Source organism: Patagioenas fasciata, chromosome 1 (assembly GCF_037038585.1).
Source record: "Patagioenas fasciata isolate bPatFas1 chromosome 1, bPatFas1.hap1, whole genome shotgun sequence".
In the NCBI taxonomy this organism is placed as follows: domain Eukaryota; kingdom Metazoa; phylum Chordata; class Aves; order Columbiformes; family Columbidae; genus Patagioenas; species Patagioenas fasciata.
In genome coordinates this window covers 16088187-16103182 of record NC_092520.1, presented here as the reverse complement: position 1 = coordinate 16103182, position 14996 = coordinate 16088187, and the positions used below count along the sequence as shown (strand labels likewise).

The 14996-nt window shown below is 44.7% G+C and overlaps 1 protein-coding gene across 3 annotated transcripts in view; it reads right to left on the bottom strand.

The window, feature by feature from the left end:
* Positions 1–13823, bottom strand: part of CEP126 (centrosomal protein 126) — a 43368-nt gene extending 29545 nt beyond the window's left edge. For all 3 annotated transcript variants that reach the window (XM_071803619.1, XM_071803628.1, XM_071803622.1), the window contains exons 1-2: positions 13655–13823; positions 12629–12754 (exon numbers count right to left, since the gene is read on the bottom strand). In XM_071803619.1, coding sequence (XP_071659720.1) covers positions 12629–12754; positions 13655–13749 — 221 coding nt within the window. In that variant the 5' untranslated portion in view covers positions 13750–13823. The remainder of the gene's footprint in view (positions 1–12628; positions 12755–13654) is intronic.
* Between the last annotated feature and the right edge of the window lie 1173 nt (positions 13824–14996).

Below are 14996 nucleotides of genomic sequence, written 5' to 3'. Positions count from 1 at the left end.
AGCCAGCATTAGTGGGAAGGTAGCGATGTTAGGCAGAAGTTCTTTGCATCTCTCATCACAATAAGATGCCTTCCCATAACTCTAATCACAGTTGCTTCACAGACCTTCTTGCTTAATGGATCAAAGCTGCTACTTAACACAGCTACTCCTTAAATCAAGCTATTTTATTTATTCATTCCTTTTCTTCTCAGGGGGAAAAATTCAAACTAAACTATTCAACTTGACCTTCCCTAGTATCCCTTCAAAGTGCTGACTGATCACCTCTGAAAACAAACAGAAAACTAATTTGAAAGAGGTACTTTTTAATTTTAGAAAGTTTAAAGGCTGTAATTGCACAATAGTAAAAAATAGGAAACCCGCCAACTAATTCCCAAGTACACACTTTTACAGGAATATCCACTGTAGTCCGCTTGGAAGCCAAAGCATAGCAGAGAAAGAGACATACAAAATTTCACTATTTTGAAAATTCATATATACATCGTTGTAAAAACATCTTGAAACTAATGACTGAGATTTCTCAGTTTTACGGACAAATCATCGCATTTGATTAATAGAAAGTGAAGACAACATATATATGATTTTGAAGTGGAAATGTACTCACAGGCTGCAAGCAGCTATTCAGCACTTACATCACAAAGACTACGTACTTGCATTTCTGCCATCATTGAGCGGACCTTAAAACTCCTCCCCACAACATCAGGGGCAACTGGACGTTGTGTTCCACCTGATCTCCCTTTCTTCAACACTGCTTCTCCACTACTGCCCATGTTAACCTCAATAAAGACACTGGTGGAGCATACGAAAAGAGGCAAAATACACAAAGGATCCACTGCTTTTGCTAATATATATAGCACTCTGCATTGATGTTCTCCAAGGTCAGAAATCAATATTCCAGTGAACAACATTATCAATTACTACTTCTGCTTTGGAAGTACATTCCCCTCAGCTGGCTCCATGTTTCCCAGCAACAATATTCCTCACAGTTGTCTTGGATCATAAGAACTGCTGAGACTGCATACTGTAATCACAGTATCACAGTATCACAGTATCACAGTATGTTTGGGATTGGAAGGGACCTCAAAAGATCATCTAGTCCAATCCCCCTGCTGGAGCAGGAACGCCTAGGTGAGGTCGCACAGGAATGTGTCCAGGCGGGCTTTGAATGTCTCCAGGGAAGGAGACTCCACAACCTCCCTGGGCAGCCTGTTCCAGTGCTCTGTCACCCTCACTGAGAAGAAGTTCTTTCTCAAATTTAAGTGGAACCTCTTGTGTTCCAGCTTGATCCCATTGCCCCTTGTCCTATCATTGTTTGCCACTGAGAAGAGCCTGACTCCATCCTCGTGGCACTCACCCTTTATATATTTATAAACATTAATAAGGTCACCCCTCAGTCTCCTCTTCTCCAAACTAAAGAGCCCCAGCTCCCTCAGCCTTTCTTCATAAGGGAGATGCTCCACTCCCTTAATCATCTTTGTTGCCCTACGCTGGACCCTCTCCAGCAGTTCCCTGTCCTTCTTGAACTGAGGGGCCCAGAACTGGACACAATATTCCAGATGGGGTCTCACCAGGGCGGAGTAGAGGGGAAGGAGGACCTCTCTCGATCTACTGACCACCCCCCTTGTAATACACCCAAGGACGCCATTATCCTTCCTGGCCACAAGGGCACAGTGCTGGCTCATGGTCATCCTGTTGTCCACCAGGACCCCCAGGTCCCTTTCCCCTACACTGCTCTCTAATAGGTCATTCCCCAACCTATACTGGAACTTGGGATTGTTCCTGCCCAGATGCAGGACTCTACACTTTCCCTTGTTAAATTCCATCAGGTTATCCCCCGCCCAACTCTCCAGCCTGTCCAGGTCCCACTGGATGGCAGCACAGCTTTCTGGCATGTCAGCCACTCCTCCCAGCTTAGTGTCATCAGCAAACTTGCTGATGGTACACTCAATTTCCTCATCTAAATCATTAATGAATATATTGAATAATATTGGCCCCAGTACTGACCCCTGAGGCACTCCACTAGATACTGGCCTCCAACTGGACCCCGCACCATTGACCACCACTCTCTGGCTTCTCTCTTTAAGCCAGTTTGCAACCCACCTCACTCCTCTATTGTCTAGACCACACCTCCTCAATTTAGCTGTGAGGATGCTGTGAGGGACTGTGTCAAAGGCTTTACTGAAGTCGAGGTAGACCACATCCACCGCTCTGCCATCATCCATCCACCTTGTTACATTCTCATAAAAGGCTATGAGGTTGGTCAAGCATGACTTACCCTTGGTAAAGCCATGCTGACTGCCCCTAATGACCCTCTTATCCCTGATGTGTCTTGAGATGACACCAAGGATAAGCTGTTCCATTACTTTCCCAGGGACAGAGGTGAGGCTGACCGGTCTATAATTACCCGGGTCCTCCTTCTTGCCCTTTTTAAAGACTGGAGTGACATTTGCTTTCCTCCAATCCTCGGGCACCTCTCCCGTTTCCCAAGACTTGGCAAAAATGATGGAGAGCAGTCTAGCAATGACTTCAGCCAGCTCCCTCAGCACCCGCGGATGCATCCCATCTGGACCCATGGATTTACGGACGTCCAGACTATTTAATTGTTCCCTAACCCAGTCCTCATCGACTAAAGCAAACTCCTCCATTAACCTGGCTTCATCCGGGGTCTCAGGGGTACAGGGTTCCCCAGGACAGCCTCCAGCGGAGTAGACAGAGACAAAGAAGGCATTCAGCAATTCTGCCTTCTCTGTATCTTCTGCCACCAGGGCACCCACCTCATTCATCAGTGGGCCTACATTGCCTCTGGTATTAGTTTTATCTGCTATGTATTTGAAAAAGTTCTTGCTGTCCTTGACCCCTCTTGCCAGCTGTAATTCTAAGGAGGCCTTGGCTACCCTAGCTGCCTTCCTGCATCCTCTAACAGCAGCCTTATATTCCTCCCAAGTGGCCAGTCCCTGCTTCCATGACCTGTAAACTCTCCTCTTCTGCTTGAGCATACCCAACAGATCCCTATTCAACCACGCAGGCCTTCTGGCTCCCTTCCTCGACTTCCTACGTGTGGGGATGCTCTGATCCTGAGCATGGAAGAAGCAATCTCTGAATGCAATCCAGCTCTCTTGGGCCCCTTTTCCTTCAAGCAGTCTTGCCCATGGGATTTCCCCCAGCAATTGCTTGAAAAGGCCGAAATTAGCCCTGCCAAAGTCCAGGGTTGCAATTCTACTTGCTATTCTGCTGAACTCCACCATCTCGTGGTCACTGCAACCCAGGCAGCCCTCAACCTTTACTGCTTCGACCAGACCCTCTTTGTTAGTGAGGATGAGATCCAGCAGTGCACCTCTCCTGGTCGGCTCCTCCACCATCTGCATGAGGAAGTTATCATCAATGCACTGGAGGAACCTCCTGGACTGGGGCTGGCTGGCTGAATGGTCCTTCCAGCAAACATCAGGGAAGTTAAAATCACCCACAACAACCAGGGCCTGTGACTGTGAGGCCACTCTCAGCTGCGCATAGAAGGCCTCATCAACTTCCTCAGTCTGATCTGGTGGCCTGTAATAGACACCTACAACAGTATCACCCCTGCCAGCCTGTCCCTTGATCCTGACCCATACACTGTCGACTCGCTCCTCATCCGCTCCTGGGCAGAATTTAGTACATTGCAGTTGCTCTCACATAGAGAGCAACTCCACCACCACGCCTGGCTGGCCTGTCTTTCCTGAAAAGGGCATAGCCATCCATGACCACATTCCAGTCATGTGAACTGTCCCACCACGTTTCTGTAATTGCCACCAGATCATAATCTCCCGACCGAACATAGGATTCTAACTCCTCCTGCTTATTCCCCATGCTGCGCGCATTGGTGTACAGGCATTTCAGGGAGCGAGCAGAGCACACCAATTTCTCCCTAGGGGCACAGGAGGCCACCCGGTCCTCATGCATTTTAGAATGCTGCCCCACTGGGGCAAGCCCAACTACAACCCCATCCCCCTTCGAGCCTAGTTTAAAGCTCTCCAAATGAGCCCAGCTAATTCCTGCCCCAGCATCCTTTTGCCTCTGCGAGATAAGCCTTTCCTGCATAACACTGTCCGGACTGGAGTCTTATAAAACCAGCCATTATCAAAAAAACCAAAGCCCTGCCTGTAGCACCAGTCTTGGAGCCAACCATTTAGAGATTGAATTTTCCCATTCCACCCCACATCGTCACTTGAAGAGGGAAGGAGTAAAGAGAAGATCACTTGAGCCCCTGAATCTTTCACCATCCTTCCCAAGACCTTGAAGTCATTCTTCATTCCCCTAATGTTTACAGATGGTTGATTACATTTTATTTTAACAACCTATTTATTGCAAATACTAGAGAATAGATGACACTCAATCAGCTACACTTTCAACAATTCAAGTTAATTTCTACAATTCAAAGTAATGCTGCTTCTAGAGATGAAGTTATAAAACTCTACAGCTTCAAATGAAGGGTAAGACAGAAGATTGACTTATGCAACGAGAAACAAATTAAAATATGATTCCAACACTACAGGATTCATTTGCAAACTTCAGTTTGTCAGTAAGCAAACATGGCTTCACTTGAGGCATGAGGTGAAGGCAGACAAGCAGGTAACCAAAGCAGAAAAATTCTGCAGAGACCTCTATCCACATAAAGGGTTTTATTGCAATTTGCTTAAAATTTCACAGAAACTTTAATTGTTCATACAATCCAGAAGTTAGAACTAAAAAAGTAGGACTAGAGTTAATTGTCAACTTCCAGTATTCCTATATTTGTCTCACCTTAAAATCTGATACAGAAATATGCAGTATTTTACATCTTTATCCTGACAAAAGAAATAGGAAAATCACTATGGAGGAAACAGGCTTACTTATCCTAGTAAGTCCTTTAAACACATTCTTCTTGATCCCCTTAATATTTCTAGAAGCTGCTCAAGAAGGCCTTTAGTTGAACTGTAGTTGTTAAATTCAGACATGTGGGAAATTCTAGAACTTTGCACCTGGAGTAATTCCAGAGCATAACTCCAAAAAGGAAGGAGTAAATTCTGACAGAGCCTTTACCTATTTATTTATTTTAAAAATTATTTTGGTGTATGACTTAGCTGTACTCTTCCACATTCTTAATAACTGGCACAAAAAAAAGGACTCTTGTTCCACGTTCCATATAGCTGGAAACAGGCAAGTCCAAATGCTGATGCAAGAGATCTTTTTCACCACAGCTCATCACGATCACTATTTGGTTTGGATTAAGACATGAGGGAGAAAAAGAATCTTATTTTAAATGCAAGGAAATGCATTAATCAGTGAAGCCTGCATCATTAACTTCTTGACCTCATAAAATGTAAATTGTGACACCCAGGCGCGTTATGTAAAATAAATAATTTTGCAAATGCACATTCACATCTTACAGAAAAACAGTTGAAGCAAATGTTTGTTTGTTCACTCTCCTTAAGCCATCAGCTCAGGTTCATATCACAGATGTAACATTGGCAAAAGAGAATGACTTTAAGATGGAGAGTCAGCAGAAGAATTTCCTGACTAGTGTTTTTTTAACCCAGTTTTTCTGTCTACTATAAACAACCCAGCGGTGTAGCGATTTTTGAAATGGCTGCCAAAATGTTTGTAGTGAATTTGGAATACGAAACTTAAAAATATTTAGCAGTTTCACATATACAGACATTATGTGGAAGGCATTTTTATATTAAAAACAGTATGAACAGATGGTGGAACTATTTCCTGGTAATTTTTTCAAATTATCTTCACAGTGAAGTGATGGATGCCACATTCCCAGGTGAACTAAATGCTTACTACTACCTTGGATGAAAATAAAAAAGTAATGTCTACAGTGCATTTGGAATGTTACAAAATTGACATTTTGCTAATTATTGTATATTATCCATCCACTGACATATAATGTTTTCAAACCAGTGCACAATAATTTTAAAATTAAGGTAGGAGGGTACTTGTGTACTTAATGACTACAGCAAGATCAAGAAAAGGCATGGCACACTCAAAATCCCTTCATGGGCAAACAGCAAACACACCTGACACCCTTAAAACAATTTGCGGAAGCTGCCTATAAATCAGTTTTCTTTGTTTGAGATATTTAGCAGGACCATAGGGATGCATATTAAGTTTATTCCCTCTTCCTCTCTGATCATCATATGCTGAAGACAAAAGCCGCCCCAGAGGTTCACAGCAGGGCTGCCTGCACTACCCACCCCTTGTTACACTTCAAAACTTATTAATGGGCAAAAAGTATACAGTTTGAATCGCTGTTCACACACCGAGTTTCTACCCCTTCTCCTGATGTTCACACTGTCATTGCTGTTCTGTGTCCCAAAGCTGAGATGTTACGGTGAGCTGTCAGCATCTGGAGTCCCTTCACCAGTAGCAATACGATGTTCACGTTAGTGATTTCTTCTTCACCTCAGGATCCACTTGGAGTCATTTTTATGTTTGCTAACACACTGTTGCACCTTGAATCCTGTGTTCAGTTTTGGGCCCCTTGCTACAAAAAAGACATTGAGGTGCTGGAACTAGTGCAGAGCAGGGTGATGAAGCTGGTGAGGGGCCTGGAGCACAAGTCTGATGAGGAGCAGCTGAGGAAACTGGGGCTGTTCACCCTGGAGAAAAGGAGGCTGAGGGGAGACCTTATCGCTGTCTACAACTACCTGAAAGGAGGTTGTAGCATGGAGGGGGTTGGTCTCTTCTCCCAAGTAACAAGTGATAGGATGAGAGGAAATGGCCTCAAATTGTGTCAGGGGAGATTGAGACAGGATATTAGGAAACATTTCTTCATGGAGAGGGTTGTCAGGCATTGTAACAGGCTGCCTGGGGAAGTGGTGGAGTCACCATCCCTGGAGGTGTTTAAAAGATGTATAGATGAGGTTCTAAAGGACATGGTTTAGAGTCAGAATTAGGTTATGATAGGTCTTGATGATCCTGAGGGTCTCATGATTCAATGATTCTATGATTCACCACTTTGCAGCTTTACAGTACCTCCAAATATTCCATACATGGTGCCTTTTACATGTATTACATATTATTCCTTTGTTTTCTTTGTTACCTCTAAAACCAGTTTTGTCGGATCACAGAATCACAGAACGGTTGGGGTTGGAAAGGACCTCTGGAGATCATCCAGTCCAACCCACCTGCTAAAGCAGGTTCACAGAGCAGATCACACAGGAATGTGTCCAGGCAGGTCTTGAATGTCTCCAGAGAAGGAGACTCTACAACCTCTCTGGGCAGCCTGTTCCAGGGCTCTGGCACCCTCTAAGTCAAGAAGTTTCTCCTCATATTCAGACAGAACCTCCTGTGCTTCAGTCTGTGCCCGTTGCCCCTCGTCCTGTCATTGGGCACCACTGAAAGGAGTCTGGTCCATCCTCTTGACACCCATCCTTGAGATGTTTATAAACATTGATGAGATCCCCTCTCAGCTTCTCTTCTCCAGGCTGAACAGACCTAGCTCTCTTAGTCTCCATAAGAAAGATGCTCCAGTCCCCTAATCATCTTTGTAGCTCTCTGCTGGACTCCCTCCAGTAATTCCTTGTCCTTTTTAAGCTGGGGAGCGCAGAACTGGACACACTACTCCAGATGCAGCCTCAGCAGGGCAGAGCAGGGGGAAGGATAACCTTCCTCAACCTGCTGGCCACACTTTCCCTAATGCACCCAGATCTAGGTCTGTACTTCTTTAACCAGCTATTGGTGAGTTTACGGCTGCGGGGTCTCCAGTGCCCAGCCTGTGTCCCATCTCTTGCCATCCCTGCCTGTTCTCTGCTGCAGCGCATCCCGCACCCCCAGCTCTACAGCCTCTGCCATCACACCAGGCCTGCATTGCCCTACGCTACCGCTTGTGTTAGAGTCGTAACTGCTTGTTACCGCTATCAACATAAAACTACGGTCATACCGTATAAAGATAAACAAAGACGAAATAAATTAGCCACAGACATATGGTCAATTAGAAAAATTGCCGTTATAGCTAAACGAAGCAAAACAAGGCTGCGGGTGGGTCAGAAGTTCAGTGAGAGCAAGTTTGGCAAACGTCTGGCCCGGGGCCTGGCAAACCCAGCACAGCGCCGCAGCCTGAGCAGAAACAGCCCTGCTGGATCACAGGTCTGCCCGGTCACAGGGACCACTGCTCTGCACAGCTTCATTATGATGTAGAAAGAGATACTGAATTCGTAACACTTTGCGCCCCCTGTTTACATAGTTTTTCTCCCATTTCTGGCACTAGAATACTTTTTGCCCTCCATCAGTCACACTGATTAATACCTTAAAGAGCTTATATTAAATAATCAATGATAATCAGCCAGTAGGTGGAGCACAAACCTTGTGCATATGTTGAAAATAAAACATTTCTGACAAATACAGCACCAATGTGAATAGATTGGAAACTGACATTAACTGGGAAAAAGTGTTTCCTTCCCCAGTTACAACGGATGGATTAGCTATTCAGATTTCAAGGTAATTCAAAACGCTGAACCAATATAGCTGACTGTAAGGTTTACTTTAAAAAGCACATAGACAATTCTATTTCCAGAATGAATCAATGACCTGCAGCCAGTAATGTCACAGTAAAATGAGAGACACATTGTGCATTGAGCAATAACAGCAGGATGGCTGCAGTCCCCAGCAAATCATCAGCTGGTATTTAAAAATATTGCAGTACATAATCACAAAAATATGATATCCTACTCATTTACATCAAGTATGTGCTTAGGCAGTAGCTCTTACTTCCAGAATACTGTTATTTAAACGAAATTATCTCTCAGGTACTGCCCCAGAGCATATTAATTCTTAAACTGATCTTGAATTTGCAACTTCTTGTATCAGTGAGACAATAAAGGACTTTGTTTATACTAGGACAACTTCCATAAAAGTAACCAGTAGGCTAGCTGTTCACTGTGTTGAAGCACTGCTGCTAACACAAAACCAAGGAGCTCGGGCAATACAGGAGATTCCCCCCCAAAAAATGATGGCATCAGATATGAATATGAGTTCCTCTAATTATTCACTCTGAAAAAGATCTGTGACTTAAGTTGCTGTGACTTTGCTTTCCAAAGCTATACTTGCCCTTTTCTGCGCAAGTGTTGGTTTTGTTTTTTACCAGTTAACCGAGCCCATCTTGTCAGAAGTTGAGTATTTTTAATGCTGAATCTGCTGCATTTCAGAGGTATTGACGACAGATCAATACAACACCATCAGGGAAAATTTCATTACAAATACATTTAGAAAAGGTTGAAAACATAAGAACTCAATCTGCAAGCTCTCTGCATATGCAGTTCTCATTAGCTGGGCACTAGGGGCCATTAGACTTGAACTCAGTGTTAGTATAACCTTGTTTAAAGGTAGGCTGGTGGTGATTCTTCAAAACACACACACACATACAAAATAAAACAAAAAAACAATCAAAACCAACAAAAAACTACAGAAAAGTTTTCCTCCACAATGCAATGCAAAGAGAATGAACCTAAATGACACAAGAGTGAGAAAAGTACAGAAGCTCTGATATATCTTCCCCAGATCTATTTGCTAAAGGAAATTCACTGCTATTACTTTTCAGCAGAGGCTTTATAAATTTAAGGTTGATGTTAAGATTTGGTCATGTTTGACCAACTTGCTAAACTTCTTCAAAGAAATGACTGGCCTGGCAGATGAGGTGAGAGCAGTGGATACTGTCTATGTGGACCTCACTAAGGCCATTGATACTCTCTGCCATAAGATCCTCATAGGCAAGCTGCTGATGTACAGGCTGGATGAGCAGACAGGGAGGTGGATTGAAAAGTGGCTGGATGGGCAGGCCCAGAGTGGTGATTCATGACATGAAGTCTGGTTGGAGGCCAGTAACTAGCGGTGTACCCTAGGGGTCAATACTGGGCCCAGTCCTATTTAACATCTTCATCAATAATCATGACTGATGGGACAGTGTGCATCTTCAGTAAGTTTGCAGATGACACAAAACCAGGAGGAATGGCTGATACATCCAAGGGTCCTGCTTCCATACAGAAGGACCTTAAGAAGCTGGAGAAATGGACTGGTAGGAACCTCATGAACTTCAACAAGGACAAGTGCAAAGTCCTGAACCTGGGGAGGAACAACCCCAGACACCAACATATGCTGGAGGCCACCTGGCTGGAAAGTAGCTTTGCAGAAAAGGACCTGTGGGTCCTGGTGGACACCAAGTCAAACATGAGCTGGTAATGGGCACTTGCTGGAAAAAAACCCAAATGGTACCCTGGGCTGCACTAGGCAAAGCATTGTCAGCAAGTTGAGAGAAGAGATTCTTCCCCCTACTCAACATTGGTGAGCCCACACCTGGAGGACTGTGTCCAGTTCTGGGCTCCCCAGTACAGAAGAGAAACGGACAAACTGGAGAGAGTCCGACAAAGGACCACGAAGATGATGAAGTGACTGGAGCATCTGTCCTGTGAGAAAAGGCTGAGAGAGCTGGGACTGTTCAGCCTGGAGAAGAGAAGGCTCAGAGGCGATCTCATCGAGTACATAAAGACCTGAAGGGAGGGTGCAAAGATGAGGGATCCAGGCTCTTCTCAGTGGTGCCCAGTGACAGGACCAGGGGTAATGTACACAAACTGGAACACAGATGTGTCCCTCTGAATATCAGCAAACACTTATGAGAGTGGTTGAGCACTGGCACAGGTTGCTTGGAGACGCTGTGAAGTCTCCATCCTTGGAGATACTCAAAAGCTGTCTGGACACGGTCCTGGGCACTGAGCTCTAGGCGGCCCTGCTTGAGCAGGGGGGTTGACCAGATCACCTCAAGAGGTCCCTTCCAACCTTAGCCATTCTGTGTGAAGGTTAGAAGTAGAAAACAGACTGTCATACTTCTACTCTCCATATGTTGAAAGGAAAAAAAAGTGAGAAACAACTTCAGCTTTGAAATTATAAAACAACAGTGCAAAGAATAACTTCTGATACATGCCTGTAAGCCCTGTCAGGGTGAATGTAGGGTGCTGCCAGGTAAGAATGTGGAGCTTAAGGATGTCATGCTACCCTTGAGAAACCATCATCATAGCTAACACCTTCACATGTGTTACAAAGCTAATAGATCTTGGCTCACACACAGATTTGAGACATGAACTGAAGGCTGATCCATTAGAAGATAAAACACTGCCTACCTGCACAACTGTCAGGAAAAAAATACTTAATTTCAAGGAACATTTCCAACTTACTTTCCTCCATGCAATGACACTTCATTTTGTATTCTGTTTCACATCTTGTTGATGCTATATGCACTTATTACCTCTCTTAATACTAGACAACTAACTCCTTCTCAGTTATTAGGGTAAGACTTGTCACCACAGACTTCCATATGAGCTGCTTATTATGCTTATAGTTATGCCATTCTCACTTATCACAAAGGGAAACTATTTCACTTTACGAATACCACACCTAAAATTTTAACTGACCCACCTGAATGACTTGAATTGATCCTGTGTTTCTTAAGGCTGCAATGAAACTCATACAGAAATGTATTTATGTATAAATGAGCATTAATTTAACTATACCAGTCTATAAAAAATACAGAGGCTGTCTGGTATTTGCTTTTGCATTGGAGTATAATATTTCAAGACGAGTAATACAATAGACAGTGCTCATCTGAGAGGGGTAGTGTTACAGTGGTATTGTTCCAGAAAACTAAATCAGATATTTAATCCTTCAGCTGAGACCCAGTTTATTATCTGCAATGGTTGTGGGTTGCACATGGTCTTTAATCACTCCCAGATGATTATATTTCCTCTTCCATTTTTCTTTGCACTTCAAAACATATACTGACAGCACATACTGTCAAGCTAAAATGTCAGTATAAACAATATCTACTGCCTCCCTTACAAGTTATCAACATATTTCAGTAAGTAAACATTACACAACAGAACTCATGAGATGCTGGAACTACAGGGGGTGAACGTTAGTGAGTGGACACTGGGCAGGGGAAGCTGGTGTGAGGCTGGGTCTTGCTCCCAATTGTCTCGAGGAGGAACGCAGCTGCCCCTCCTATGTGCAGGGCAAGTACCACCTCCCTGCCACGGAAAAGTCCCCTGTGCCTACTAAAATACTTACAGCACTTCACTGAAACATCTTGATGCAGTTTATTTAATCCTTTTGTCACAGAATATTTCATGACTTTGCATTGTCATGTAGGCAGAATATGCAAAGCTTCATTTAGTATGTCAGTACAGGATAACTTATTTACAAATATAATCCTGTATCAGAAAGCCTTTGTGTTGTGTTTATTGGGAAACTGGAGCACTGAGCTCCCTGTGCAGGGGAGGCTGTGCAGCTGTCACGCTGTGCCAATGGACACCTAGACCCTTCAGGAAGCAACAGCAGAGCCATTAAATAAAAGCACTTTATGCAAGGTGGTTACAGTGAGTTCCCAAAAAGTAGTGAGTAACTCAGAATATTGTTCTTTTTATATTTTACTTGTCCTATAGCAAGAAACTGGATTGGTGAAACTTTTCAGCTTAGATTTCTCTAGAATAAAGCAGTGAGGCTATTTAACAACGTGAATTTGAAAACAGGAGAAATATATTGGGTTGTTCCAAGGTTTTGACTCACCTTTTTTTTTTTTTTTTAATGTTTACAATCTCCCACCAAAGGAGCCCTGGTTCCTTACCTCCTCCTTCTGTTTGTCTCTATTGAATATTTCTGTGCCCTAGTCCGACATATTTTTTGATCTTCTTTCAATGCCCGACGTTCTTCTTCTAAATCCCGTTCAAAATGAAATGTTAAAGCTCTGTCCCTGGCATTGTGTTAAGGACAATGGCATCTGTACCAAACAGCTCATTAAAAGCCTGTGTAATTGACTTTACATACCTTTTTGGGAAAGGGCAAACTTTACCCATGAGATAGTCAAAAGGCATATCAGTGTTTTGTAAGTACACAACAGTTAGTCCAACAAATGTATATTACTGTCATACTTAACTTTATGTTTATCCAGGAAAAAATGTAATTGCATTTTACTGTATACAGTGATTTTGACAGAGGCTTTGCACTCATCTTTGATGGTATCAACAAATGAAAAATCTCACCTTTATTATGTCTATTTGAAGATAGATCTTTCTTTTATTACTTTAATCTCTAACACATGGAAACACCTATCACAGGGAAAATGTTTCAACAGTAAGTCCCCTCACCCCAGCCTCGTCTAAAGGATTAGTTGTTTGTACCAAAATTGGTTAATATCGCCAGATAAACGCTCTCCAAGTGCAAGACCAGTCCTGCCCCACTTCAGTGCTGTAAGCAGCACTGTACAGGTGCAGATTAGAACTGGTGTCAGTATTACTTAGTACCTAAATTAACAAAAACAAGGATTCCCAAGTGAGGATGGAAAATACAGTTCCCAACAGAAGTATCTCTAAGAGGGAAAACAAGTAAGAAAACTCCAGAGTTGCCTGAGAAGCCAACTTTTCTACACCTGTTTAGGCAAACAATGTGCCGGTTTCAATTCCAGCCGCCCCTGCGATCGCTCCCTGGTGGCGGGGCCGGGCGGCGCTGGACCGACACCCCGGCCCCGCTCGGCCCCGCTGGGCCCCGTTCCCCCGGCGGGGCGCTGGACGGTCCCGGTGTGCGGGGCCGTTCCGCTAGACCCCCGCCGGCAGCCCGCCCCCGTCCCTCCGCGGACAGACACGCGGAAGGATACGCAGCAGCGGTCCGCCTGCCCCCCGCGCAGTCCTGCGGGACGCCGAGCCGGGTTGGCCCCCGCGCCGCCCGGCCGCGCCTCTCGCTGGGCTCCATCCAGCGGCCCGGGCCCGCCGCCCTGCACCGGAGGTCAGTGCCGAGCTCTGGGCCGCGTCTCGGCACGACCCGGCCGCGCCGCGGCCATCGTAGCAACCGGAGACGCCGCTTCCTTCGCAACGGGGCGGGGAGCGGCCGAGGGGCGGGCGGCGGTTTGTCCGGCGCTCAGAGGCGGCGCGGGGGGCAGGCGGGGGCAGGCGGGGGCAGGCGGGTGGCCGCGCTGTCCTGGGGCCGCTCTGGTCTTTGGCCCGGGGGGATCCCGTGTGGGCACCGCGGTGCGGGCGCCTCGCTGCCCGTGTCTGCCCGGCCCTGCCGCGCTCCGTGCCACGGCTCCGTGCTTGGCTCCCACCGGGCTTTCTGTGCTCTCTGCGGTTTTATAAATAACAGGATGCCTTTTTTAAATTTAAAAAAAATCTGGTATCCGAACATACGCGTTTCTCATCAGTTTTGCAGGGCAAACGCAACAGCTCCCTGAGCCTGTTCCGCTTGTGGGTTTGCAGAGCTCTTTGCAGTGTCTGCTGCATCTGTTGACGGGAAAGACTTGGAGTTAGCAGGATAAACATTTCTTTTTAACCACTGGATGCAGAAATCACAATGCAAAAAAAATTAAAAAACAACCCAAAACGTTAAATGGTATAAGATTTTATACAAAATTATAAGAAATATATAAAATGTAAATAAAGTTACACAACGTTAAAAAAAAAAAATTCTATAATTTCTGTGATTGTTCTATAATTTCATTTTTTTCCAGGCAAAGCAGGGTGTGTTGCCTTGCGACATTGCCATGCCTTGGATGAGCTGTCGGCAAAAGCCTAAATGCCTTGGTGATTTCCTGGTGAGACATTTCTTGGCTGTTGTATTTGAGTTTAAACCAGTTCTTCTCTTTTTCAGTTTCCAGCTGTTCTATGTCTTTGACCAAGGGGGTAAAAATAGTACTCAACATTTGTAGAATATTTTCCCCCACAGAATCCCCCACATATTTGTAGCACAGCCTGTGAAGCAGCTGCAATTTATACCATTTTACAGGCAAGACCACTGATGCTCAGGTTGCCAAATGTGCTTAACATTTAGAACATCCCAGTTACCACAGTTGAGAAGAAGACCCTAGAACGAAAGTCTTTTACCTCTAGTTCAGAATACTGACCCCAAATTCAACTCCTTGCCCAGTCTTAACTCCTCCATGTTGCAGGTAGGAGACTGGTTGTCACTCTACCACCTTCCATGTGCTTTTTAACACACAGACACTT